Below are 27,551 nucleotides of genomic sequence, written 5' to 3'. Positions count from 1 at the left end.
CACTGGCTATAGAGAATACTCTGTTCTCCAATGTCTATAAACAGGGCCTGGCTCATAGTTCTAATTAATTAACTTTATTAACTTAGAGCTGAAAGGAGGTGGCAACTTAAGGAAATAAAAAGCAATAGACCTTGCCCGACTAGTTCCATATAACTGCTTTTTAACTGAAGGTAAAAGAACAGTCACTTACTTATTACATGTAATAAAGCAAAATAGATGCTTAGACAGACTGCACAGCACAGTCTATTCCCAGCTTATCCACAGAATATGTTTTCAAAAAAGAGACACAAAAGAAAGCATTTTTTTCATTTAGTGCAAGTAGCAAGTTTATTTTCTTTGATATAGAATTAACAGAGCAATGAGGCTCAAATGAGGTAATATTACATTTGCATAGGAAAACTTTCCTTGAAACACTTATTTAGATCTTTGTTAAAGTCATTGATTGTCAGATCAGAGAAATTGCAATTCCAAGTTTATTCATAAAATAAAAAAATGTTGTTACTTTGGAAATTTCAAAATGGCAATTTAATCTCAGAGTCATAATTACGAGGGGAAAAATACTCTCTTAGCTAAAACCAAGAGTTTCGGCACCACTGCAATACTGTTTACATCCACGTTACACAAAAGCACATGCATTTGGCAAAGAGAGTGCATACATTCTTATTGCATCATTTTTCGTTATGTGCTCAATTGCCTTATGGTCCCCTAGAGGGTCTACTTAACATGAATTCAACAATGATGATAATGGGGTCACCAGTCATTTCCTTACATATATAGCCCTGATGTATTCAATTACATGTTTCTGATGTGCTGGTAGTATATAGATCCCAATTAAGGAGAAACTTGGGCCTATATAAACAATATATATGGAATATACATGGATACGTAAAGACTTGAGGTTGATGACCTGACATCCATTAATGTTAAAAATAGTAAAGTAAAAATTCCAGTGGCTTAGAAAGATGGTATTTTCTTAAGGACACACTGCTGAACCACATGGCCACCTACCTGCTCTCTAAAGCAATATGTATAATTTAACCACCAAATATAGAACAGAGGAATACCAGGAGACAAAAAAAAAAAAGCATTAAAGCCCATTACAATCTTGAATAAACCAAAACCTCCAGTACATAGAAAAAGCATTGCAACCATATATTTAGCTTTATTTTTCTAATATATATCATAATTTAAAACTATATAAAGTCACTTACATAAAAGCAATTTTTCAAGTGTTATAGTTTAGAGCATGGCTTTATATTTGGCTTAATCATTTTTTTTAAAACCAGTTTAACTTATAAAGCTCGTAATCTTGCCAGCAGGGCTTCAACTTCGGGAACTGATTCATTTTTAGAAAAAGAGCCAAGAAGTTCCGTTTCCTTTTTTCTGTTGCTTTCTACATTACAGGCTTCCTTCTTCTCAGCTGCCTTGATCCTCCCGGTAGACGTATGAGTGTCTAGATTATAATTAAGCTCCTTGGCGACTGGAGTCCTTGTTGAGTCGCAATTGATATTGTAGTGTGAACGTGACCCTTCTGTCAACTGCACTTTCTGATGTTCTACAGTAAGGAAAAAAGAAACATAAAACTTATCACCATGATAACCAAGGACTGTGCACGTTATGAAACATATTTGAAATAATTATTCTCAATAAATAGTCTTCTTAGACTAAACAAAGAAACAGTCAACAGAGTAAGACAGGTTTAAAATAATCACACAGAGGTTTAAGAATAAACTAAAATATAACAGCCAACCATTTCATTAGTACTAATGCCCATTTCCTTCTTTCTTTATGCCTGACGTGCCTGTCACGTGGTTATTATCAGGGCCTGGTCCCATATTTCTTTCAGGTCTCTGTTCAAACACCACCTAAAAAGAGAGGCCTTCCCTAGCCACCCATCTAAAATAGCATTTGCCCTTTGCACTGCTCTATCCTTCCCCATCATGTTTTCCTTCACAGGACACATGACGGCTGGACACACAATATATTTGCTCACTTGTCCATTGTCTGTCTTATTAGAATGTGTGCTCCAAGACAGTAGGGACATTATTTTAAATACTGTTGTAACTTCAGGGCCTAAAATGGCCCTGCTGCAAAGTAGGTCCTCAATAAATATTTGTTGGATAAATAAATTATTTCCACACTCTGTGACACAAGATAAACATTAGCTTGAATAATAATGAGATTAATTTTCTTTTTGAATGAAATCAAGAAGGAAAGTTTCTAATAAGAATTTAAAAAGTTGATTATTTTCCTTTAAAGAAACAATGAACTTGGCAAGCAAATAATTAAAACTTCCTAGCAAACCAGAATGTTACATGTAATTGTCAAGTATATACACATCTATACATACAGGCATGTACATATATACATACACACATACATTCTTTTATTGGTAAGTGATGGTAATGATGACTTTTAAAAAACAGACACCCTCAATGTTCATGTAACCTTGAATGGGGCTTGAAAATGGCTTCAACAAACCTGACATGACATTTAAAGTTTTTTGGTTATTCTCTGAGAGATGTTCCATTGTCCCAATAGTAATGACTTTGGAGCACAAGCAGTCACTCATGACAGTGTGTTTTATGTGAGTGCTGAAAATTCCAACTGAAAACAGCTTGCACATTAAAAGGTGGCTGCTGAAGATATTTACTGCACTGTCATTTCCTGACCAGAGGCTTCCAGTGATGGATGAGGATTTTACACACTTTCTTGGACAATCTCAACAAATTTTAGAAGTATGATCACCTTTTAGCTGCTGGAAGAAAATAAATACACTTTGTCTTTCACTTTCTATATCAGGTGGGCAATTATTACTCAAAAATCAAAATCTAATAGAGCAGTGATTTTTCTCTTAAAGGAGTATATGCTTTGTAGCTTATAATGTACATATTGTGTTTGCTGGAAAGAGCACAGTAGATGTATTCCTGCAGTTCCTATGACCACATCCTTTTCTTTTCTAGCTCCCACACTTCTGTCCCAAAGAACACTTGAAAACTGCATTTGTAGCTAAATGTAGAATGTTGACCAGCTTACTGCTCCTTCCCCAAAATGTTCCTATCTTTGCTTATTTGATTTCCTGCAAACCACTCCATCATGATGGTATCTCCAACAAACCAGTTTATTCTGGTATTGGACAGCTCTAGTTAAATGTCTAATGGCAAAGAAGAGATTAAATTACCCAAAATATGGGTCTGGAATATGAAATGTGTGTGTGTGTGTGTGTGCATGTGCGCATGTATGCACTCCAAGAAAGTAGGGACATTGTCTTAAATATTGCTATAGCTTTAGTGCCTAGACTGTCCTTGGTGCAAAGTAGGTGCTCAATAAATATGTGTTGGGTAAAGAAATTATTTCCACACTCTGTGACACAAGATAAACATTAATTTGAATAGTAATGACATTATTTTCTTTCTTGAACGAAACCAAGAAGGAAAGTTTCTAATCAGAATTTTTAAAGTCAGTGGTTTTCCTTCAGAGAAATAATGAACTTGGTAGGCAAATTATTAAAACTTTATATATATATATATATATACACACACACACACACACACAAACAAACAAAAAAAAACCACATACATACATACCATCTTATGAATAGCCTGTATTTTGTTGCACTTTAAACATTACTACCCTCGGCATATAGATTGAGGGGTAAAAGCAAAAGGGGGTGAAGTCATTTTCTTAGGCTTAGTTACTGAGTAAATCAGTGGTAGATGCCAAATGCTGTCTCTAGAGATACTGAGGCTGTCTTCAAGAAATCCGAAAACCTTTTTGCCAAAGGAAAGTGCTAAGTACTTCAAAGCTAAGTTTCATAACAATGGTGTCCTGTACTTATACTTCAAAATGCCTTCTAACACACTGAATTCTCGCAACAGCTTTGTAAAGCAGATAGTACACCTATGTAAACTACCTTAACACGGTATATCCAAGGTCACACATATCCTCCATTTCTTTCCTGGTCTCACTTAGGTTCATGACTATGAACTTCAAAAGCACGACCTTTAACCCACTACAATTCCCTAGTCCATTCACCCTTCCATTCTCCCAGACAACTATTCCACACCTTCTCCACTCTTTCAAACTTCCAACATGTCCTACCTCTCATTTAACTCATTCATAGAGGTGATCAGAAGAGAGCTCCTGCACCTGCTTCACCCCTTCCCCAACACCTATTATCTGCCTACTGCACACACATACATCCGCCCCTCCTGTTAGGATGAATCAACCTTCCGAGCTCCCCTCTGAGGACAGCCCTCAAGGTGAGTGACGGATGTGACTTTTGCTTGTCTATTCGAGGACATCCCTCTGGCTGCTTTGCCCTCTCTCTGCTGCATTGTAAAGGTTTCTTTCTCCAGGTGCTCATTCCCCTCATCAGAGAAGCTCTAATAATCATAAATTTAGGAGGTGGGGGGAATCTCTATTTGTCTCCACATCCTGCTCCAGCTATCTAAATTCTTGGCTCCCTTTATAGCAAAATACCTTGAAAGAATTGCCCATACTTACTCTCTTAATTCCTCGCTCCCTATTCTTCTCTTGAACCCACTCCAATCATGCTTTTGACCCTTTACTCTTCTGAAACAGTTCTTGTCAAGGTTGCTAATGAACATGCATGCTGCCAAAAACAAGGATTGCATATCTATTTGAATGTCTTAGTACTCCTTGATCTATACCAGATCCAAGGATGAAATGCCTAGCATTGCCTGGGTGTTTCTTTTAGCGTTTGGTCTTTGAACTTCTTTGGAGACAAAGGTAAATAATAATGGATGGGCCAAGGCAGGCAAAAGCATTTCTATCCTTTTGAGAAAACTCAAAATAGCTGCGGGCTTGCTTTAGGGACAAAATGTAAAGAGAAAAACTAAGATGGTATTTATCTCCTCTGTGGTTTCAGGTGAGGAATCTTTCATGAGAAGTAACAGACAAGACAGTGTAAAAAGGAAAGAGGCCATTCCTGAGACCACTGAAGAAATAAAAAAGAAAAGTGCACAAGAGCTTTTTAAAGGATGTTTATAGCTTTGTTAGAAATTCCTAGATAACAACTCTTCATTCCCAGCCCTCACATTAGCTCTCAGCACCCCAACAGCCCCCATTCTGGTCCTCACCTTCTTTTTGGTTTGTCTCCAGACATGGGAGACCAAAACTGTAGAACTGAGCAAGTCAGATCTTAAACTGCAAAGCAGGTAAATGAAGCTAGACAGGAGGAGTTGCCTATCCCACTATAATTAGAGATAGTGCAGGTAGAGGAAGTGCTCAAGCTGGAAGTTCACTTTTTTTTTTTATTTTTTTTTTATTTTTATTTATTTTTTTATTATACTTTAGGGTTTTAGGGTACATGTGCACAATGTGCAGGTTTGTTACATATGTATCCATGTGCCATGTTGATTTCCTGCACCCATTAACTCGTCATTTAGCATTAGGTGTATCTCCTAATGCTGTCCCTCCCCCCTCCCCCCACCCCACAACAGTCCCCGGAGCGTGATGTTCCCCTTCCTGTGTCCATGAGTTCTCATTGTTCAATTCCCACCTGTGAGTGAGAACATGCGGTGTTTGGTTTTTTGTCCTTGCGATAGTTTACTGAGAATGATGTTTTTTTTTTTTTTTGAGACAGTCTTGCTCTCTCGCCCAGGCTGGGGGGCAGTGGCGCGATCTCGACTCACTGCAAGCTCCGCCTCCCGGGTTCACGCCATTCTCCTGCCTCAGCCTCCCGAGTAGCTGGGACTACAGGCGCCTGCCACCATGCCTGGCTAATTTTTTTGCATTTTTAGTAGAGACGGGGTTTCACCGTGTTAGCCAGGATGGTCTCGGTCTCCTGACCTCGTGATCCGCCCGCCTCGGCCTCCCAAAAAGTGCTGGGATTTCAGCACTTCCGAGCCACTGCGATCGGCCGGAAGTTCACTTTTTTTAAGCCTGGCTTTGTTGCCAGTCTGGGGATAAGCTATCTACCCGCCTCAGCCTCACAAAGTGCTGGGATTACAGGTGTGAGCCACTGTGACTGCTGACCCCTGAAGTTCACTCTTACATAGAAATCTTATTATAATGTGTCAAGGCCAGGTGTCTTTTGTTATTACCATTATTTAAAAAGTTTGTCATTGGTGGCTTTGTGTGGACTGGAGACCTAAATTCCATGCAAAAACATGCACTTAGTTTCTGAATGGTTGACTTTCAAACAACAGAATGATCCCACAACCTTGTAAGTTGGGGAAAACTCTATATTTTATCCAGGTGCTCAGAGGCATAAATAAATTGTAATTTGAGGCAGGTGGGCCGATTCTTTTCATATGAAGTTAGACAGTTACAAATGCAAGATGATACCTAGGACATATGGACTCAATGAAAGGTAAGGCTGGGGTATCAATAAAAAGACAAGTGTTTCTATTTCTCAACTCAAATCTTCACCATACACACTTTTAAATGAAAACTAAAAATACTAAGGCAAAGTGGGATGATTAATTCTTCAAGGCGAGGAGTTTGTTATATTATTTTACAAATTGAATCCTAGGCCTTTTTTTTTTTCTGTTTAAGATATTACAATTGATCTGTATGTACAATATATCTAGGACTACTGCCAATATTCAGGGCCGCTGTTGATTGTAGTACTGATAGGCAAAGAACCAGCTGCTATTCTTAGTACCAATTCAGTAAGAAAATGCAATCCACACATCTTGTATTTGTGTTTCTGTGGAAATAAACACGATGAGAATACATGCTATTTTCCTTTAAGATAGGAATACTTACTCATTTCAATTTAATTCTTCATAGGATTCTTACTATAAGAATTGAATCTAGAGACCCACCACAGCTTTTTCTTTGAAACTGAGCTAAAAGTTGAACGTTGTTGGAGAGTTAAATGCCTCTTAAATACTGATACCCACTGGACTTAACAATGAGAATAAAGGCCTTGAACTACATCTAGTGTTGGGTCCCACATAACCTTTGGCAGAGTATAGATTTGGATGACAAAGAAAGCTTAAAAAAACTCAATCACCCTGTGCTAATATTTCCATTGTTTCTTGAGAAACACAAAAGACACAGGAAACTAGGAAAGTTGCTGACAAAAGAATTATGTATATATATATGAATGCACGCAACTTGGCATCTAAATGAGGAAATATTTCAGCCAACAGTTTTTATGCTTCTTGAGCTAAGAAGGCAAGGCTAACTAAGGCCCTGGCGCATGGCCCTTGGGGAAGACTTCTCTGCTGCAGGAAGTATCAGTTATGGCTCAGAAAGAGGAATTATTCCTTTGAAGTCAGTATTGATCTCCCCTCACGTTGTGGTTCTAATGGGCACTGGCTTCTTAGGAGTGCCAACTCTCAGATGAAATATAAAATTGAGCTCCTGTCTTTTGTGGTCAATGGGGAGTTGTGGCAGCCTTGACAGAAGGAAGAATGTAGAACTCTGGTGTCCTAAATTGACTACATCTATTCAGTGTTCCTGAAATTTGGTCTCTCCTCACAATTCTTTACCTTTTGCTTTTAACTATTACTTTGACCTACTAAGTAGCTGTTTTGTTTCACCCCAGCAATGGCTTTACTTTGGTGAAAGAAAAAGGATCACCCATAAATATAATTTTAAAGTACCACTGGGTCTACATGATAGTAAAGTGTGTGACAAATATATGTTTTTAATCTATGCAATAACGGAAGTTAGTGGTGGCCGCCAGCAGCCCATATCCCTGTGGTTTTCCTTATCGTTGATTTACTGATGTTATAAATAATTGTCTTCCTTTGGTTTCATTTTGCTGTTTATCTTATGTATTGAAAATATATAAAAATAATTCAAAGAGCAAAAGGTCATTTTGCATATAGTTAAAATCTTTTAGGGTTGCCAGGAACTCTTATTAAAACAAATTATGTAAAAACAAACAACTAAACAAAACAATACTCCCCCTATCTAAACACAGTATGCAAAGCAGAATATAATGATATCTTTGAATAGAGGAGACAATTGATGAAGAACTTTATTTGCAGAAACTAATATATAAACTTCTATTCATTCTTGTTCTGTATCACTATCCTTTAAATAAACTTCAAAGACAGCACTGCCATTTCACAGTTTCCTATGTTGAGTTTTTCTAATTGAGTGTAGGGCTACAAGGAAGCTCAGGATGACGCAGGCTCTGTGCACGCAACACCCAGGATAGGTTCAGCCTCTAAAGAGAATAGTAACGTAAACTCTTCTGTTTGACTGCTTATCTTCCTGATTTGTAATATGCTACCTGAGTTGGATACTCTTCTCCATATCTGCTTTCCTCTTTTTCACCTCTCCCCTCAATTCTTAGCAATTCTAATTTGGCTTTCATCCATACCTCTCTACTGAAATTGCTCCTTACAATATTACCCAAAGCATCGAAATTCCTAAACTCAATTGCATTTACTCATGCCTCTTTTTTCTCTCACATTTGCAACATTTTGGAATGTGTGTAATAAAGAATTCATCTGGTCTTTGTCCCAGTCCCTGGGAGGTGGCCTCTAAAGCCTTGGAATTTTGTATTCATGTTGGGCCCCTCAGATGTATAGTTTGAAACCCTAAAATGATAGTTTTTGCTAATGAGGTAACTCATGGTGGGCCCCTAGATCGTTTATAGTAATGAATGACTCAGGATGGGGGTTAACCAAGCCAGAAAGACCAATCATGTGATTAGAGGGTTGGGGTTTTGAGCCAAATGATTATCAGCCTGATTTCTGAGTGAGAGACGGGAACGGGAGCTTGAGCTCAATCATGTGGCTGATGATTCAACTAATTGTGCCTAAGTAACAAAGCCTCAGTGCAAACTCAAGACACTGATGTTCAGGTGAGTTTTCTGGTTGGTAATCCTCTGTGCATCCTTACACATCAATATGCAGGGAGGGTGATGCGTCCCTAAGGACAACAGGGGCTTCATGTGTCTCTCCTTTGGCTGTTTCTGATTTGTATTCTTTTGCTATAATAAAGCTGTAATAGTAAGTATAGTACTTTCCTGAATTCTGTCATTCTAGCAAATTATTGAATTTGAGAGGGTAGGAGGAAGCACTGAATTTGTAGCCAAGTGATCAAAAGTGAGGGTAACCTAGGGACCTCAAATTTGCAGCTGGTACTGAAGTGATGGAATCTTTTAGAGGACTGTGACCTGTGAAATCTGGCTTAACTTCAAGTAGCTGGTGTTAGGAGTCAATGTAGAATGTTATTTGTGACTTTGAACATTATTATGGAATAATATCGATATGATCATATTACCTTTATATATGGCTATTCTATAGCTTGCAAACACTTTCCCCATATATCCACTCATGTGATTCTTATAACAGCCCTGTGAGATAGGCAATATGGGTATATTTACCTTGTTTGACATAAAATTGAGAAAGCAGACGTAACTTTCAGGCAGAGCCAGAGACAGAACTAAGTCCTCAGACTCCTGGTTAACATGCTCTATCATATTGCCCTTGACTGTGCTTACTCTTCTACTTTTTGTTGATTCATTTTAAATCTTCTTTGGTAATTTGTGTTACCTTCCCAACCTCTACCAAACAATCATAACTCTCAATGTGGCCATTTCTCACAGTTGCATCCTTGGCCCTCTTTTCTGCCCTTTCTACCTTCTCTCCATCAAGATCTCACAGCTTCAACCATTTCCTCTAGGAAGAAGACTCACATCTGCATTTCCAGCCCTGACAACAGAGCTCCAATACTGTATAACCATGGCCTCCTTAAATGTTCCCACATATGCCCTACTACTACTTCAGATAACACATTCTCAAACCACACTTTCATGCTCTTCATACTAACAGACTGAAACCAACCATGGCGTCTGTTTATCAGTCATGCTATCTGTTATTGACAGCTGTCTCAGACTACTATGCACCTGTGGTCACCTGGAGGTGGCTTGGCAGGTATTAAATAAGTATTTCTAAAGTATGTAATGGCTTGTCAGCTAATAGATAGCAGGTCAGAAGTAATTTGGTCAGTTGATCTGGTGGTTCATGAGGGAGAGGGTAGAGAAATAATACAGGGATATGGTTTGACAGTATACTTATTAAACACATGCTACATACCTGATAAACCTTTTACATGCTATCTTTTTTTCGTTTTGTTTTTAGAGACAGGGTCTTGCTCTGTCACTTGCTCGGGCTGGAATGCGGCGGTGCCATGATGGCTCATTGTAGCCTTGAACTCCTGGGCTCAAGGTATCCTCTTGTCTTGGCCTTCGGAGTAGCTAGGTCTACAGGCACGTATCACCATGCCTGGCTAACCTAAACATTTTAAAAATCGAGACGGGGTCTTGCTATGTTGCGCAGGCTCACCTACAACTCCTAGTCCCAAGTGATTTTCCTGCCTCAGTTTCCCAAAGTGCTGGAGTTACAGGTGTGAGCCACTGTGCCTAGCCTTTACACGCCATTTTTAATTTTTTTTTTTTTTTTTTTTTGAGATGGAGTCTCGCTCTGTCACCCAGGCTGGAGTGCAGTGGCGCGACCTCAGCTCACTGCAAGCTCCGTCTCCCGGGTTCATCCCATTCTCCTGCCTCAGCCTCCTGAGTAACGGGGACTATAGGCGCCCACCACCACGCCCGGCTAATTTTTTGTATTTTTAGTAGAGATGTGGTTTCACCGTGTTAGCCAGGATGGTCTCGATCTCCTGACCTCATGATCCACCCACCTTGGCCTATTTTAAAATTTTTACAACAATCCCAAAGTGCAGGTATCAACAAGCCCATTTTATAGATAAGGAAATTGAGGTTTAGAGAAGTCCATGAACTGCCAAGACCACATAGGCTTTGCTATTTTAAATTTGCCTCTGGCAAATTCAGTCCAAATCGTTGGCCCTCATGGTTCTGGGGGCACATGATTAGGCCATGGCAAATAGACATGCTGTGAAATGGAAAGAGCACTTCCCAAGGATGAAGAGGCTAGGGAGAGGTAGATTCTGAGTGCTAATAACTTGGGAGCTGTATTAGAAACTAACTAGCTAACTATTTTTAAATACTTTAGGACTAGAATATATTTCTGAAGCCATTTCTAAGTCTCATCACATAGTGTGCTTTTAAGTATATTCCCTTATTTCTTAAACTTCTTCAACATTTATTAGACATTTCGAATGTACAGGTATTTCTTCTAAATAACTTATGCTATTTCTGTTTCATTTCATTTTGATTCACAGAATCATGTAATGTAGAATCAAATGGAAAGACCCCTTGTTACTTGGTGGAAACACCTAGCCAATGCTTGAATTACATTTAGTTAGCATCCTATCAAGTAGCTGTCCAGCCTCAGTTTGAAGACCTCGAGTCATTTCCTCACAATCTCATCAGGCAGTATATTCTACCTTTGGTCAGCTCTAATAATTACATGTTTTACCTTAGATTTATCCAGTGTTTGTTTCCCTGAAATCTTAGTCACTGGCTCTGTTGATTTTTTCCATTAGGGCTGTATTAAATCCAATTTCTCTTCTACCCACCAGCCCTTCAAATATTTGAAGACAGATATTATATTCTCTCAATCTTTTCTTCTCCAAGCCAAACAGCTATAGTTTCTTCAACTGTTCCTTCAGTGATCATGAGTTGAAATTATGGTTAAGTCAGTTCATTAGTTAATTCAATGAGGGTTTAGCCCACCATGCTAGGTGCTAAGCTTTTGAAACACTTAAGATCCTGTCATTTCTATAATGAACATGCAAAACAATATTCGCTTAGTAGTTCAAAATTCTGGGGAAAAGCTAAAGCCAACTAGGGTGTGCAGTACTGTAAAACAATACAATTATATGTTCATAGACTCTTAAAAAATTTCCATGTAGACTTAATACTTCAGGTTGATTTTTGATATGCATTTAATAAGAATCTGCTTAAAATAATGTTTTTATTTATCAGAGAATTCAATCCTGGGATACATTTGTGTTTACAACTGTTTTTGTAATTTTGTGTATGACTATATACATAGAAATGTTCCTTTACTTCTCCCTGGCCTATTACTACATATATACTATATTAGCCATATCTAAACATAGAAATATGTTCAAGTAGTAAGAAATCTAATTCATATCCATCTAATTGTGACCTAACTTGCTAGAACATAAGCTCTATGAAGGCAGGTATCTTTGTTTTATTCACTGGTGTATTCCCAAGCCCTAGCACAATGCCCGCCTCATAACAAGTGCTTGATAATTTATTTCTTCAGTGGCTAAACCTAAGCATGGCATGATTTTATTGCCTTGCTTCACTTAATGTTTTAAACTAAACCTTAAAAAAAAAAAAAAGGAAACACTTTGGAGTAATATTACCCAGATACAGCTGATGACACATCATTTTGGTTTATTGTAAATTTCTTGTGCTTTTGGGTCCCTTGAGGACTCAACATTGAGACTAGAACGGCACTGTCCAATAGAAATTTAATGAGAATCACAAAAATGGGCTATACATGCAAGGTAAAAATTTCTAGAAGCCACATTAAACATTGAAAAAAAAGGTGAAATTAGTTTTAATAATGTATTTTAATCCAATGTCAAATATTATCACTTTGACATATATACAGCAAAAATGTACTATTGATATCTTTGGCATTTTTTTGTACTAAGCCATCAACATCAAATGTGTATTGCATACTTACAGCAGATCTCTATTCAGACCAGCCATATTTCAGGAGCTTAAGAGCCACACCTGGCTATTGTCTACTGTATTGGACAGCACAGATCTAGAACCTGGAGTTTTGCGGTGCTATTACCTATACATTATTTATTTTGAGTTGAATATGTATATATTACAAACAAGTGAAAATGAATTGTTCCAATATTTAGCATTTTATTGTGATTTTGTTTCATATAAAGAGGAAGGAGCAGTTATACATTTCTAGGTAATTTGGATTTAGGTAGCTTCTGTGAATGGCAAAATAGACAAAGGCTAAAGATTAAAAATATACTCACAAAATTTGAATGCTAATAGTGCAAGCCTACTGTTGCTACTGTCTATGTTTTGGCATCTGTTTATCCAGCCATCTAGGCATGGGGAGACTGGGTTACCGTTCAGAGACTCTTCTACTTTTGCTTACTAGCTCTGTACATGTTTTAGCAAATCAATGAAAATTAGGAGGATCTAACTTATTAAATCTAATTCTCCTCCCTTTCAAAATGAGATTGACCTTTATGCTATTCTCCGATTCATATTGGATCAGGACCTATGTGGGGGTTAGGTTCACAGTGTTGCCACTATTAGAAGCTGATAGACTGGCCTTTTTTTATTGTTCTCTTCATAGCATAGCAGCATTATCTTGTACTAGATTGATGGTACCAAGCTTCATTATGAAATCTGAAACTATTTCTAAAATTTTAGTTTCATGTATTTCTAGAAAATGAGTGAAAAAAAGAAATCTGGCATGAGTCATAGGCATTACCCTAAAGAGAGTACCCAGGCTAGTACACTACTGCCTCCTACTGTCAGTTTGAGGAAAGTGAGAGAGCCCTACTCATCCTTATTTCTATTTACAGGTTTACAGACAAGTGGCTTTCTTCCTTCAAAGGACAGTTTTGTGCAGATAACCTAGGAAGAAATATTGACGTTCTCTGAATTTCTCTGAATTCTTCCCTTGCTTAGACTGCTAGATCTGTGGAAAAAAAATCCAGCAAACACCGTGAGCATGGGTCTTTTTCCTTTCCAAAAAAGAAATAGGTTTTAAAGGTAATTCAGAAAACATCTGTTAGTTTAAATTCTATTTCACATTATTTTGTTGTTAAATTTTTCATTTTTCTCTTCTTCCCACTTTCCCTACAGGACCTCACATCACATCTCTAAGAAAGAGAAACAAAAATCTATATTATTTTTAAATCTTTTAGCAGCCTTCTACTACATAAAAATATTAACAAGTATGACATGAGTTAATATAGTAGGAAACATAACAATTCATTAAATACAGAGAAATGTTTAAAAGCTGTAAGTTATCTAAAATATGAAGGGAGCAATGACTACATGACAACTTAGGATAAACAGAAACTACTTATTTCTATAACTAGCATATTTGGATCAATGATTTGGGTGCTGGTTGTAGAGTCCTCTGCAATCAAACTGCAGTTTCAATTCTGATGGTTTTTGCCAAGTCGAAGAATATGAACCTTTATTTTAAAGGTGAGATTTTTGATCAGCAAAATAAGTCAGGCAAAGAGGACCTTTCTCAGAAGCTGCTCCCTTTTAATGAGGAAAATAGTAAAAGGAATAGGTCAATGTCACTTCAGTTATTTTTTTGGAAATAAAACACCAAGTTTGATTCCTATGAAACCCCAGGCTGCACTGAGGTCTCTGTAAAATTGGTTTCTGTAAACAACTCATTTTTAACACAGCATTGGCAGAGCTTGTGCTTCCTGAGACTGTGGACACACAATCAGATTGGGCCACACAATCCCCCTCTTTCCGTTTACTGCTGTAGATTCTTGCCTTAGGCTTCTCTTGTCAGCAGGGACTGTTTCCTCAAAGACCTGCTTCCAGTCTGTCTTCTTGGGGTTTTGGGCTTTGGAGCACCTCCTGTCTCTATGGTAACACAAAACACAAAGACTAGAAATGTACCACACAGAGGGCAGAAAAGAAAGAAATTAGAGTATAGTACTCCTGGTAAGCTAAAGAAGGTGCTGACAGCAGGAAGATGGACAAGGAGGACAAGATACAGTAACTGTTAGTTGTTCCATTTCACATACATCCTCTTAAAAGAGCTACAAGTGTTAGCACAGAAGCCTTAAAGTATGTGGAACTTTATAATCCATATAGTATTTGAAATAAAAAAAAAATTAGAGACCCATATTGGCCATAAATACTTGGCAATTCATTAAGTTACCGAGAGAAATAAGAATTCTCGGTGGAGACACAATGTACAAAAAGAATAAATTACATCAAGTATTATGGTATGGTTTATGTTAAAGACAAAGAAAAATATGTTACTATCACATGGCAGAATGTTCTCTTTTTAATTTTTCAACTCTAAATACAAATTTTCCTACTTTTTTTCAATCTGGGGCATCACAGTAAATGTAGCATCTGTTAGTTCAATGGTTCAAAATAATCAGAAGGTTTATGTCCTCAAACTGTTGGTCAGTTCCATTTGGTTTCTTGGTCACAAGCAGCACCCTGAACTCAGAAGGGTTGTCTCAAAAACATGGTGGAGTATATGAGGAAGAGTAATGCTGTCAATTTAAACCCCAAAATATTTAAGAAACACACACACCTACACATTGGGAAAGATATATTATTCATATAGATATCTAATAAAAACATACATTGTCATACATAGGTATCCTATCAGGATTTTAAAAATATTTCATGAAAGCCTATGATGTGTTGTTGAATATCAGTGTTGAGAGCTTGTTATGAACTTTAGAATGTCTATTACAAAAATGCTGTAGAGATTGCTTGGCTGCTGGGCCTCAGGGCAGGATCTGCTGACACATTGCAAGCATTTAAACTCATAGATTAACGAAGTTGGTTCTGACCTCTGTTCCTTGAGGTAGTACCCCAACAATTAGACCAGCAGAACTTCAGGGACGCTAATCATACACTTACTCGCAGAACTCTGTTATTAGGATCTAAGAAGACTTCTTTCCTTAGTCTTTTTTTTTTTTTTTAACTCAATCAATGAAAATGCAGCTATAAGCTACAGCCACTAGAGGTCAGACGGCTACACCTGTCACCAATCATTAAATTTGATGGGGCATTATAGTTCCCTGAATAACTTTTGGTGACTTAAAAAATATAGAACAGAGTACACTCATTTACAACTATTATGGCAAAACAATAATATGCTTACTAATTAATTATTCTATTTCTAAAGGTCTTAGATTTTGCAATGGTACTACTTTTCTCTACTGGCTTTCATTTTATTTGGAAGGGGAAGGAAAACATTGCAATACTGGAATCTAGAAACCTTTGCAATTAATGGAATCTCATGATACGAAAAGACCGCTGTCTGGAGTAGAACACGGAAGCAATGTGTTCTGTAGTTTTACCAAACCCATTTGGTAATGCAACTCTTAACGAACCTTCCGATCTGAATCATTTTATTTATCTTATCTAATCTCTTGCCTTTTTTCTCCTGGTATATACAAATCTTATTGTACCTAGTTATAGCTTTACTTATTAAAGATTATTATAATGGGGGATGTTACTCCTTGTCTTTCCAATGAGGTTTATTATCACACATACTTTGTTAAAAAAACAACAAAATGCTGGGCTCAGTGGCTCATGCCTGTAATCCTAACACATTCTTTGGGACGCAGAGATGGTAGGATTGCTTGAGCCCAGGACTTTAAGATCAGCCTGGGCAATATAGTAAGACTCCGTCTCTACAAAAAATTAAGAGAAATAATTAGCCAGGGCATGGTGGCACACACCTGTAGTCCTAGCTACTTGGAAGGCTGAGGTGGGAGGATCACTCAAGCCTGGGAGGTTGAGGCTGCAGTGAGCCATGACTGCACCACTGCACTCCAGTCTGGGCAACAGAGTGAGAGCCTCTCTCAAAAACAAAAAGTTTAAAAAAATTTTTCAACTGTAACACAATCCACAAATAAGGAACTCAAATTTTAGTTGTAACAAAATTATGTTCACTTTCTCACCAACATATTAATAAAATAACTGTTTTAAGGTTATTTTTTTTCCATTTCAGGCTATGTTTTACAAGACTCATTATAAAAACAATACTAGTATGTTAGAGCACTTACTAAGTGCCAGGTTTGCACAAGCTGCTTTACAAAAATCATCATATAGCCTAAGAAAGTATAATTTTTATACTCTCCAATTCACAATGAGGAAGGAGGCTTTGTGGGATTAAGAAACCTGTCCTAGTTAAGAGGCAAGTTAGGGTGGAGCTCTGATTCAAGCTCAAGTAATCCAATTCAGCTTCTGGCTCCAAACTATAGCACTTTAATAACATTTTTAAACTGTAAATGCTGTAAAAGAAGCAGGAAGTATTTCTATATCAGTACAATAAACCAAAAAGAAACTATGAGACACTTCATTTTTACTGATATTGCTTCTGACAAATATCCTAGAAATATAGTTACCTCTCTAGTTAAAGAGAACCAGGAATATTAATTTCCAGGTTTTCTGCTTATATGGTACAGAGTACTGTCCATACTTATCTTTGCTGTATATCTACTCACAAAAGCAGCAAAATCTATGGCCCAGGTTCACTAGTACATTGGAAAATATTAGAAGCTAGTTATTTTGATGTTATTATACATAAATCCTCACATTTTGACAAATACTACCCAATTTGTACGAAGGGTCCAGAGTCATAAAATTATTTTCCAGTTGTTTTCTTTTTTAACAAAAATGAGCTAACCACAAATATCTTGCTCTATTATTTATTTAATAATCATTTATTGACAGGGTCTTGTCTGTCGCCCAGGCTGGGGTGCAGTGGCACCATTATAGCTCACTGTAGCCTCAAAATCCTGGGCTCAAGTGATCCTTCCCCCCACCCTCCTGAGTAGCTGGGATTACAGGTGTGAGCCTCCATGCCTGGCTTCAATCTATTTTAAAGGTTAAAGTTTTAGCATATAGTTTTCTCTCACTAGCAAGCTATGCTTTAGGACACTATTCTTCTATTAGGAAATAGTGCAATTTCTTAAAATGCCTTTAAACTTTTTAGCTGTACTCATGCAGCAAATTCTATATAAAATACTGCATGAAACTCTATATATAATACTGCATAAAACTCTCTATATAATAGGGAATACCCTATTCCCTAGTCTGAATCATTGTCTATAATAATCTTTGATCCCTCAAATCTCAACCAAATATGACCTCCTGATTTTCCAAAACATAGCGATGCCAACTTGTATTGTATTTCTCTCATATGTTTTGTATCCTAGTTAGCCTGGTGTTGTAGTTTTTTGTGCCCCTGCCGCATACTCAAGTCTAGTGATGACCATCAACTATTCAAAGTAGTCTATGTACTTCGCATTCTTTGTGTCAAAAGCGGTATTTTAATGCAGATGTGTCATATTTTATCATAAGATTCTACATTCAAGAGGACAATGTTTCATAATTCTTTGGTGTACTGCAAGGCACAAGATAAAGAATATGCTTTCATTCATTTAGTCAAAAGTATGAACAGTGGGCCACACTGCTTTATGTTTCAGGGATATGGCAGAGAATAAACAGACACAGTCCTTGCCTTCAGGAAGCCTACAATCTAACCACATTCATATATCTATACCGACAGAGAGATTTGCTTATTACCTTCCCTATGTAACAAGTAGAAACAGTAAGAACAGCTTGGATTGTGTTGAGTAGTCAGTCAAACCTCTCATTTTTTTTCAAAGCCATATTGAATCTGGAATCTTTTATGACTTTTAGCAAAATTCGGGTCCATTTTGTCTTAAATACTAAATACAAACATTTAAGTCCTGTGGCTGTGTTAGATTCCAAAAGAAAATATATAGAGCTGCGGGTGGGGTGTCATCTGTAGCAACAGATGATGAATGAAGGGAACGTAAGCAATGCGAAGGTAATAGACACTAATTAGAGGAAATCTTGTAATCCAAACTAATGAACTAGGATATTTAGGGGACTCATTGAAAGACAAGAGGCAGGAAATACAAAGGAAGCTATGTAGAAATGCAGGCATGAAGTGATAAAATCTGGAAGAGTTTATAAAGGTTGCATTGGACAGAATTTGAAGAGCAGCATATGAAAAAGGAAATGGATTTATAACCAGAAGTCCTGAGTATGAGACACGTTTGTCCCAGATGTCATTAAAAATGGTAGCTTCCTCTAACATTCTTTCACCGAGGTTAACCTCTTTTTACTCTCCTTGTTGTCAATGCTATACTAAAGAGGAAGAATAAAATGAATTCATCATTCCACCTGGGCCTCTCCTAAGAGATTAGTATTCCAGTTTCTCATTCTCTTCACAGTCAGTCTGAAAGTAGGTCTTAATCCAAATGGTGATGATGGTAATGCTACCACTTATATAATGTGCCTGTGTGTGTGCCAGACACGAGGAGGAACTTGAATAACATTTCTCCTGTTAATTCTGACATACCCAGTGAAGTTGTTGTTAATATTCCCATTCTGCAGGGGGAGGGAAAAAAAAAAACAAGGCCAAGGAGCCAGCTGTTATCTGTGAGACTATGACAATGTTCTTGGTTTGCTGCTGTGGCTTTCTTCTGGCCCTTCTTAAGAGAACTCTGAATATCTCAGGCAAATTAAAAACCCTTTTATGGGATGCAAGGTTGGGAAGCATCTGTTGTCTCCACAGATTTGGAGCTTTCTGCCTGAGCTTTCTGCCACGGAGCAACCTTTATGTTTATCAAGCTGTACACTTATTGATTTGTTTGTTCTATGGATTTACAGAGAACCAAAACAATTTTCCCCGGCTCATCTAGTTAGTTGCAAATGGTACATTTGTGACAGCTTAGATCAGAAGGTGTTGTATTATGGGGTTAGTTTATATATAAAAGGAAAAATTGCAAAGGTTTCTTCTTGGCTTTATCATTTACTTTTTATATCTTGGAACAATGCTCTTTATCTCTTTAGACTTCAGCACCTTTCTTTGTTTACTGCGGATGATTAAACAAGCTAAACCTATGAAGGATTTTTATGACAAAAACAACATATGCAAAAGCTCTTTGAAAAGTACAGATCATCATACTCATCACAAATCTTGAAAGTGGCTGGGTTTGGGCCTCTTTTCTGATGGTTACAGCAGATAGATTAGTAACAGACACTAATTAAAGATAGATAACTCTGGGTTAAAACAGAGTCATAGAAGCTTTGGGAATAATTGATCAACATATGTCTTTCAATGTTGTACAAATAGAGAAAGAACTTTCATTTCTAAGACTTTCAATGTAATCTATCTCATCAGCAAACTGGTTTATGCTTACACATAGTATCGTTAAATTCCTGGTTACAATGATAAATCCTATGATGTGTATTTATGTGCTAATTTGCTGGAGATAAGGTGGGTGGATATCCAAATTCAGAATAATATGTCCTATGAGAATGGCAGCTGTAATACATATGAATCACAGCTCTTTGTCATTAAAATAACCTGACAGCTTTCTCTTACAGCACGGTAACAGCAATACACTTAATATGAAGTTTGAGGATTTCAGGGCACCTAGAGTTATCAAGGTAAGAAATAATTTATGGAAAGCTTATTGGGGAGTGTAGGGGTGAAGGGTGGGAAGGAGATTTTCTTAGAGTCAGAGAAGTATTTCACATTTTCTTAAATATTGGTGCTTTTTAAACTGACTTCCTTCTACTCTTACCTTCAAATATCTTGAAATATACCTTCAAATATATCGAAATATCTGTGACATTTGTTTTGAGTAGTAATGAATACATTATGCTTATGATAATGAGAATGAGAAACAGACTAAGAAGAACAATCGACATCTCTTATTTAATTACACTGAAGACCTCTTGTTCTTATATCCTTGCCTTTTCCAAGTTCTTGCTGGCTATCAAATATAGGTCTCAAAGAAGCAGGTATGTGGACACATTAGCCCACAGAGCATCCACTGAATCCCCCTTTGAGGTGGTTATTGCTTATCTCCATTTACCAACAAAAACACTGAGCCCAGAAGTTAAGTGGATTACTTTAATGACAGAGCAAGGAAAAGACAGAACCAGGATGAAAACCTGAAAGTCTCAGTTTCAAGGGGTACTCTGTCATCGTCTAGATCATGGATTGTTGTTATGTTGAAAGGGAGGACTCTCTTGTAATATGAAGAGATGGTAAATAGAGATGGAAAAGTGGTATCGCTGTTGGTTGTGTGGAAGAAAATAATATACTGGAGCTGCAGGAGATCTAAGCAGCTACAGCCTTAAAAAATAAAGTTCTATTGATCATAAATCTTGTTTTTATGTGGAAGATATGTGAGGACTGCTACAATTATTTTGAAATTCCCGTGTTTCTCTTTTATTTGGTTTTAATCTGAGATAAACTAAAATCTATAGTCCAAGTTAACACTGCAGTAGTTAAAAGTTGGCAATCCCCAAACTAAATGTGCCACTGCATGTGACTCTGTGTATTTAGACTCAGCTTCGTCACTCACAAAATACTTTGTGATCTCTAAGTAGTTTTTGATTCGAAAGCTATTTGATTCTATAAGCAAATAAAATTAAATTGAAAATGTTATAAATATTTGTTAGTGGAATCTGCTATAGGAGAAAGAAGTAGATAAACCCCAGAAAATGTGGCACTCAGTCATTCATCTCTTTTTCTGAAACAAAGGGAACTGGAAGAATTCTAACTTCAGATAATATGATTACAGGCTAGTTCTAAGCTGTAAATTTGCCAGTTACTACAGGCGTTATTTAGTGCCTTAGAGATGTCACGTACACCTTTTATCTTATACTGTAAGAATAAAAATCACAAAGGATATCTATTCACACCAATGTTCTACTCAAAAGAGGAAAAAAATTCGGCTCACAGGTGGCTGTCATGCAAGAGTACTCAGAGGTTCGAAAAGAACAAATAAGAAAGCACTTTGGGCTCTTCAGGAAAAAAAAAGTACTGCTATTTAATAAACTCAAGGATCTTTTCCCATTGAGATAATGTATAAAATGTGTTCACTGACAAAACATGGTATTCATTTTTAACATATTTACGTTTTATACACATTTACTTTGTTGTAGCAAATATAATCTCTGAGTTATTTAGGGCTAGGGGTATAGAAAGTTTTGCGGAAGAACAGGAAGCCTTTTGCCTGGCTTGTGTCAGAGGTTTATCAATTTACACGACCAGGGTAAGAACATTCCAAAGCAGACCCTATCATCACACATCCTCAGGCAAAACCATGTGCACCAAAGCATTACAGAAATAGCCTTCTGAAGTAGAACAGAGCACTAGGACAACAATGAAAAACATTGCAAACACCAGAAACTTTCATGATCTTTGACAAGTCATGGTATATAAAACAGTAACGACTTCAGAGCCATGGAGGTGCTGGGGGTTCATGTAAAAGCACCAACCATTTCTCTTTGTCTGCTCTTAGTTGAGCTTCCCTGTAAAGACTGAGTCTAGACCAAGAGGCAATATTAAAAACAAAAGGTTAGAGATCATCATGGGACATTAATTATGCAAAAGAAGGCAAACTGAATTTAATCAGAAGCAGTAGACTCAGTGCAGGAAGAATTTTCTCTTTTTGACAGAAGCAGTTAGGAAAACATTTATGGTAATACCACAGCATCTGCTGATTATAGTCAAAGCTGCAGGACACCAACGTTAAATCACTGAGCCATCCTGACAGCTCCTGGGTACTCCAGTCACATCCAACAGCAATTTACAATGAAATTCATCCAAGTCTAAAAATCAGCCAACATGCCTCAACCAGAGCAAAACAACTTAGTTTGGGCTTTTTAAAAACAATTATAAGAGGGAATTATAGCTCATAAAACTTTTGTTGGAGTGTAAGTATTTGTCTCCAACAAATACAGTTTTAAAGAAAACATACCCATTTTTAGATCTATTAATATGCTTTGTGATCAGTCAGATTTTGGAATTTATAGGAAGAAAGGATTTTATGAGGCTAAGAATACAGGAAGTAGAGTTTTAACCCTTTTGATAAGAAGTCAGGACAAAGTCTGACATTTCCTCTTAGTGTCTTGAAACGATGTATCGAAAAAACTCAGAGAATGTTAGGATAAATTATAAACAATTATAACTTGGTTGCTAAGCAAATATGGATAAAATAAAAAGTTCAGACAGACAATGAACCACAATGTGGTGTAACATAAGGATGATTATTCTATGAACTGCCCGTAGAAGTACAGGCAGGACAACCACATGCCATTATTACCTACTGGGAATTGCTGAGATGGTAATTAAAATAATGAAATCCTATAGATATTAACAACTAAAACTTTCATACTTAGGTGTTTCAGAGGGCTTTCTTGTGGTCAAAAACATATTGGTGTTTAAATTTAAATCTTTGAATGACACAAGAACCCGGAGAACAAAAGATTGTATTGAAGCCTTCAGAGATTAGCATTCACAAAAGTAAATGTCTCATATTTTATCCAAAATCAACACCAAAGATTTTCTTCCCCAAGTTGCTTTGGGAGTTCAGCTAAATATTATTCATAACATGAGAGATTAAAAGAAGAAGGAAACAAAAACTTTAAAATGGCTATTTTTGAAGGAAGCCATTGAAATTCTGGTCATAAGGGATGGCTCTATTGTTGTCTTTTTCGCAGCTTGATAAATTGCTTCAAAGTATGTTGGCCAAGCTAATCACTAGCACAATATTCACCTGCAATTTTAAAATCTGAATTTCTTTATTCTTTTCCCAAACACATTAAAAATGTCTCTAGACTTCTATTTATAGATATGACCTGTTGATGGTAAAAGTCCGCCAGAATAATCAAAACCACTGACAAAAAAATGATAACTGAAAAGGTCAGAAAGTGGATCAATTGAACATTTCAACCTCACAAATAAGTCCAAACGTAAATGAATAATGAATCCATAAATGTTTATTGAGCACCTATATGCATAAGACACAGAGCTAGGAATCACCAAGAAGTTTAAGGTACTGTCATTGGTCTGAAAGGGACCAGGGACAAAAGAGGAGCTTACGTTGACTCATTTTTAGTGTCACTCAAGTGTCAAATGAATTGTGCACATAATAAATACAACAGAATTTTGGTTGAGTGAGGTCCACCTAGAGATAGTTTAAGTGAAATCATGCTTCATAAGGGCAGGGTCTCATTTCAGTTTTGAGTAACAATAGGATTAGATACATCAGAAACAACTTGCAGGGAACTTTACCTAAAGGAAAAATCTATTAAAAATGCTACCAAGTACCCATTTAGTGGATAGTTAGGATTCAAGAGAGGCCACACTCATGAAGATGAATATATGAAGACAATGAAAAAAACTCACATAACAGGGGTTAATACTAACATTTTTAGTATCAAATTATGTTGGAAATTGCTTTTTTGTTGTTGTTGTTGTTGTCTACAAGAAACCTCTTTTTTAATTTTTTATTACTATACTTTAGGTTTTAGGGTACATGTGCACAATGTGCAGGTGTGTTACATATGTATCCATGTGCCATGTTGTTTTGCTGCACCCATTAACTCGTCATTTAGCATTAGGTATATCCCCTAATGCTTTCCCTCCCCCCTACCCCCAACCCACAACAGTCCCCAGAGTGTGATGTTCCCCTTCCTGTGTCCATGAGTTCTCACTGTTCAATTCCCACCTATGAGTGAGAACATGTGGTGTTTGGTTTTTTGTCCTTGTGATAGTTTACTGAGAATGATGTTTTCCAGTTTCATCCATGTCCTTACAAAGGACATGAACGCATCATTTTTTATGATTGCATAGTATTCCATGGTGTATATGTGCCACATTTTCTTAATCCAGTCTATCGTTGTTGGACATTTGGGTTGGTTCCAACTCTTTGCTATTGTGAATAGTGCCGCAATAAACATATGTGTGCATGTGTCTTTATAGCAGCATGATTTATAGTCCTTTGGGTATATACCCAGTAATGGGATGGCTGGGTCAAATGGTATTTCTAGTTCTAGATCCCTGAGGAATCGCCACACTGACTTCCACAATGGTTGAACTAGTTTACAGTCCCACCAACAGTGTAAAAGTGTTCCTATTTCTCCACATCCTCTCCAGCACCTGTTGTTTCCTGACTTTAATGATCGCCATTCTAACTGGTGTGAGATGGTATCTCACTGTGGTTTTGATTTGCATTTCTCTGATGGCCAGTGATGATGAGCATTTTTTTATGTGTTTTTTGGCTGCATAAATGTCTTCTTTTGAGAAGTGTCTGTTCATGTCCTTCGCCCACTTTTTGATGTGGGGTTGTTTGTTTTTTTCTTGTAAATTTGTTTGAGTTCATTGTAGCTTCTGGATATTAGCCCTTTGTCAGATGAGTAGGCTGCAAAAATTTTCTCCCATTCTGTAGGTTGCCTGTTCACTCTGATGGTAGTTTCTTTTGCTGTGCAGAAGCTCTTGAGTTTAATTAGATCCCATTTGTCAATTTTGGCTTTTGTTGCCATTGCTTTTGGTGTTTTAGACATGAAGTCCTTGCCCACGCCTATGTCCTGAATGGTATTGCCTCGGCTGGGTACTCCTCTGAGACAAAACTTCCAGAGGAACTATCAGACAGCTGAATTTGTGGTCTCACGAAAATCCGCTGTTCTGCAGCCACCGCTGCTGACACCCAGCCAAACAGGGTCTGGAGTGGACCTCTAGTAAACTCCAACAGACCTGCAGCTGAGGGTCCTGTCTGGTAGAAGGAAAACTAACAAACAGGACATCCACACCAAAAACCCATCTGTACATCACCATCATCAAAGACCAAAAGTAGATAAAACCACAAAGATGGGGAAAAAACAGAGCAGAAAAACTGGAAACTCTAAAAAGCAGAGCACCTCTCCTCCTCCAAAGGAACGCAGTTCCTCACCAGCAACGGAACAAAGCTGGATGGAGGATGACTTTGACGAGTTGAGAGAAGAAGGCTTCAGATGATCAAACTACTCCGAGCTACGGGAGGAAATTCAAAACAATAGCAAAGAAGTTAAAAACTTTGAAAAAAAATTAGAAGAATGGATAAATAGAATAACCAGTGGAGAGAAGGACTTAAAGGAGCTGATGGAGCTGAAAGCCAAGTATCGAGAACTACGCGAAGATTGCAGAAGCCTCGGTAGCAGATGCGATCAACTGGAAGAAAGGGTATCGCTGATGGAAGATGAAATGAATGAAATGAAGTGAGAAGGGAAGTTTAGAGAAAAAAGAATAAAAAGAAATGAACAAAGCCTCCAAGAAATTTGGGACTATGTGAAAAGACCAAACCTACGTCTGATTGGTGTACCTGAAAATGATGGGGAGAATGGAACCAAGTTGGAAAACACTCTGCAAGATATTATCCAGGAGAACTTCCCCAACCTAGCAAGGCAGGCCAACATTCAGATTCAGGAAATACAGAGAATGCCACAAAGATACTCCTCAAGAAGAGCAACTCCAAGACACATAATTGTCAGATTCACCAAAGTTGAAATGAAGGAAAAAATGTTAAGGGCGGCCAGAGAGAAAGGTCGGGTTACCCACAAAGGGAAGCCCATCAGACTAACAGCTGATCTCCCGGCAGAAACTCTACAACCCAGAAGAGAGTGGGGGCCAATATTCAACATTCTTAAAGAAAAGAATTTTCAACCCAGAATTTCCTATCCCGCCAAACTAAGCTTCATAAGTGAAGGAGAAATAAAATACTTTACAGACAAGCAAATGCTGAGTGATTTTGTCACCACCAGGCCTGCCCTAAAAGAGCTCCTGAAGGAAGCACTAAACATGGAAAGGAACAACCGGTACCAGCCCCTGCAAAAACATGCCAAATTGTAAAGACCATCGAGGCTAGGAAGAAACTGCATCAACTAACGAGCAAAATAACCAACTAACATCATAATGACAGGATCAGATTCACACATAACAATATTAACTTTAAATGTAAATGGGCTAAATGCTCCAATTAAAAGACACAGACTGGCAAGCCAGATAAGGAGTCAGGACCCATCAGTGTGCTGTATTCAGGAAACCCATCTCATGTGCAGAGACACACATAGACTCAAAATAAAGGGATGGAGGAAGATCTATCAAGCAAATGGAAAACAAAAAAAGGCAGGGGTTGCAATCCTAGTCTCTGATAAAATAGACTTTAAACCAACAAAGATCAAAAGAGACAAAGAAGGCCATTATATAATGGTAAAGGGATCAATTCAACAAGAAGAGCTAACTATCCTAAATATATATGCACCCAACACAGGAGCACCCAGATTCATAAAGCAAGTCCTGAGTGACCTACAAAGGGACTTAAACTCCCACACAATAATAATGGGAGATTTTAACACCCCACTGTCAACATTAGACAGATCAACGAGACAGAAAGTTAACAAGGATAACCAGGAATTGAACTCAGCTCTGCACAAAGTGGATCTAATAGACATCTACAGAACTCTCCACCCCAAATCAACAGAATATACATTTTTTTTCAGCACCACACCACACCTATTCCAAAATTGACCACATAGTTGGAAGTAAAGCTCTCCTCAGCAAATGTAAAAGAACAGAAATTATAACAAACTGTCTGTCAGACCACAGTGCAATCAAACTAGAACTCAGGATTAAGAAACTCACTCAAAACCGCTCAACTACATGGAAACTGAACAACCTGCTCCTGAATGACTATTGGGTACATAATGAAATGAAGGCAGAAATAAAGATGTTCTTTGAAACCAACGAGAACAAAGACACAACATACCAGAATCTCTGGGACACATTCAAAGCAGTGTGTAGAGGGAAATTTATAGCACTAAATGCCCACAAGAGAAAGTAGGAAAGATCCAAAATTGACATCCTAACATCACAATTAAAAGAACTAGAAAAGCAAGAGCAAACACATTCAAAAGCTAGCAGAAGGCTAGAAATAACTAAAATCAGAGCAGAACTGAAGGAAATAGAGACACAAAAAACCCTTCAAAAAATTAATGAATCCAGGAGCTGGTTTTTTCAAAAGATCAACAAAATTGATAGACCGCTAGCAAGACTAATAAAGAAGAAAAGAGAGAAGAATCAAAT

At 37.4% G+C, this 27,551-nt stretch overlaps 1 protein-coding gene across 6 annotated transcripts in view; it reads right to left on the bottom strand.

Moving 5' to 3' along the window:
• Positions 1 to 299: 299 nt before the first annotated feature.
• The window catches only part of DIAPH3 (diaphanous related formin 3), a 507,090-nt gene continuing 479,838 nt past the window's right edge, over positions 300 to 27,551 (bottom strand). For 3 of the 6 annotated variants that reach the window (XM_055244171.2, XM_055244172.2, XM_055244173.2), the window contains one exon: positions 300 to 1,555. In XM_055244171.2, the coding sequence (XP_055100146.2) occupies positions 1,293 to 1,555 (263 nt within the window). In that variant the 3' untranslated portion in view covers positions 300 to 1,292. The remainder of the gene's footprint in view (positions 1,556 to 27,551) is intronic. The other 3 variants (XM_055244170.2, XM_063618797.1, XM_063618796.1) reach the window with 1 other exon arrangement.

This window comes from Symphalangus syndactylus, chromosome 15 (assembly GCF_028878055.3).
Source record: "Symphalangus syndactylus isolate Jambi chromosome 15, NHGRI_mSymSyn1-v2.1_pri, whole genome shotgun sequence".
NCBI lineage: Eukaryota > Metazoa > Chordata > Mammalia > Primates > Hylobatidae > Symphalangus > Symphalangus syndactylus.
The sequence above is the reverse complement of the archived record's forward strand: the minus strand, read 5'-3'. Positions and strand labels throughout refer to the sequence as shown.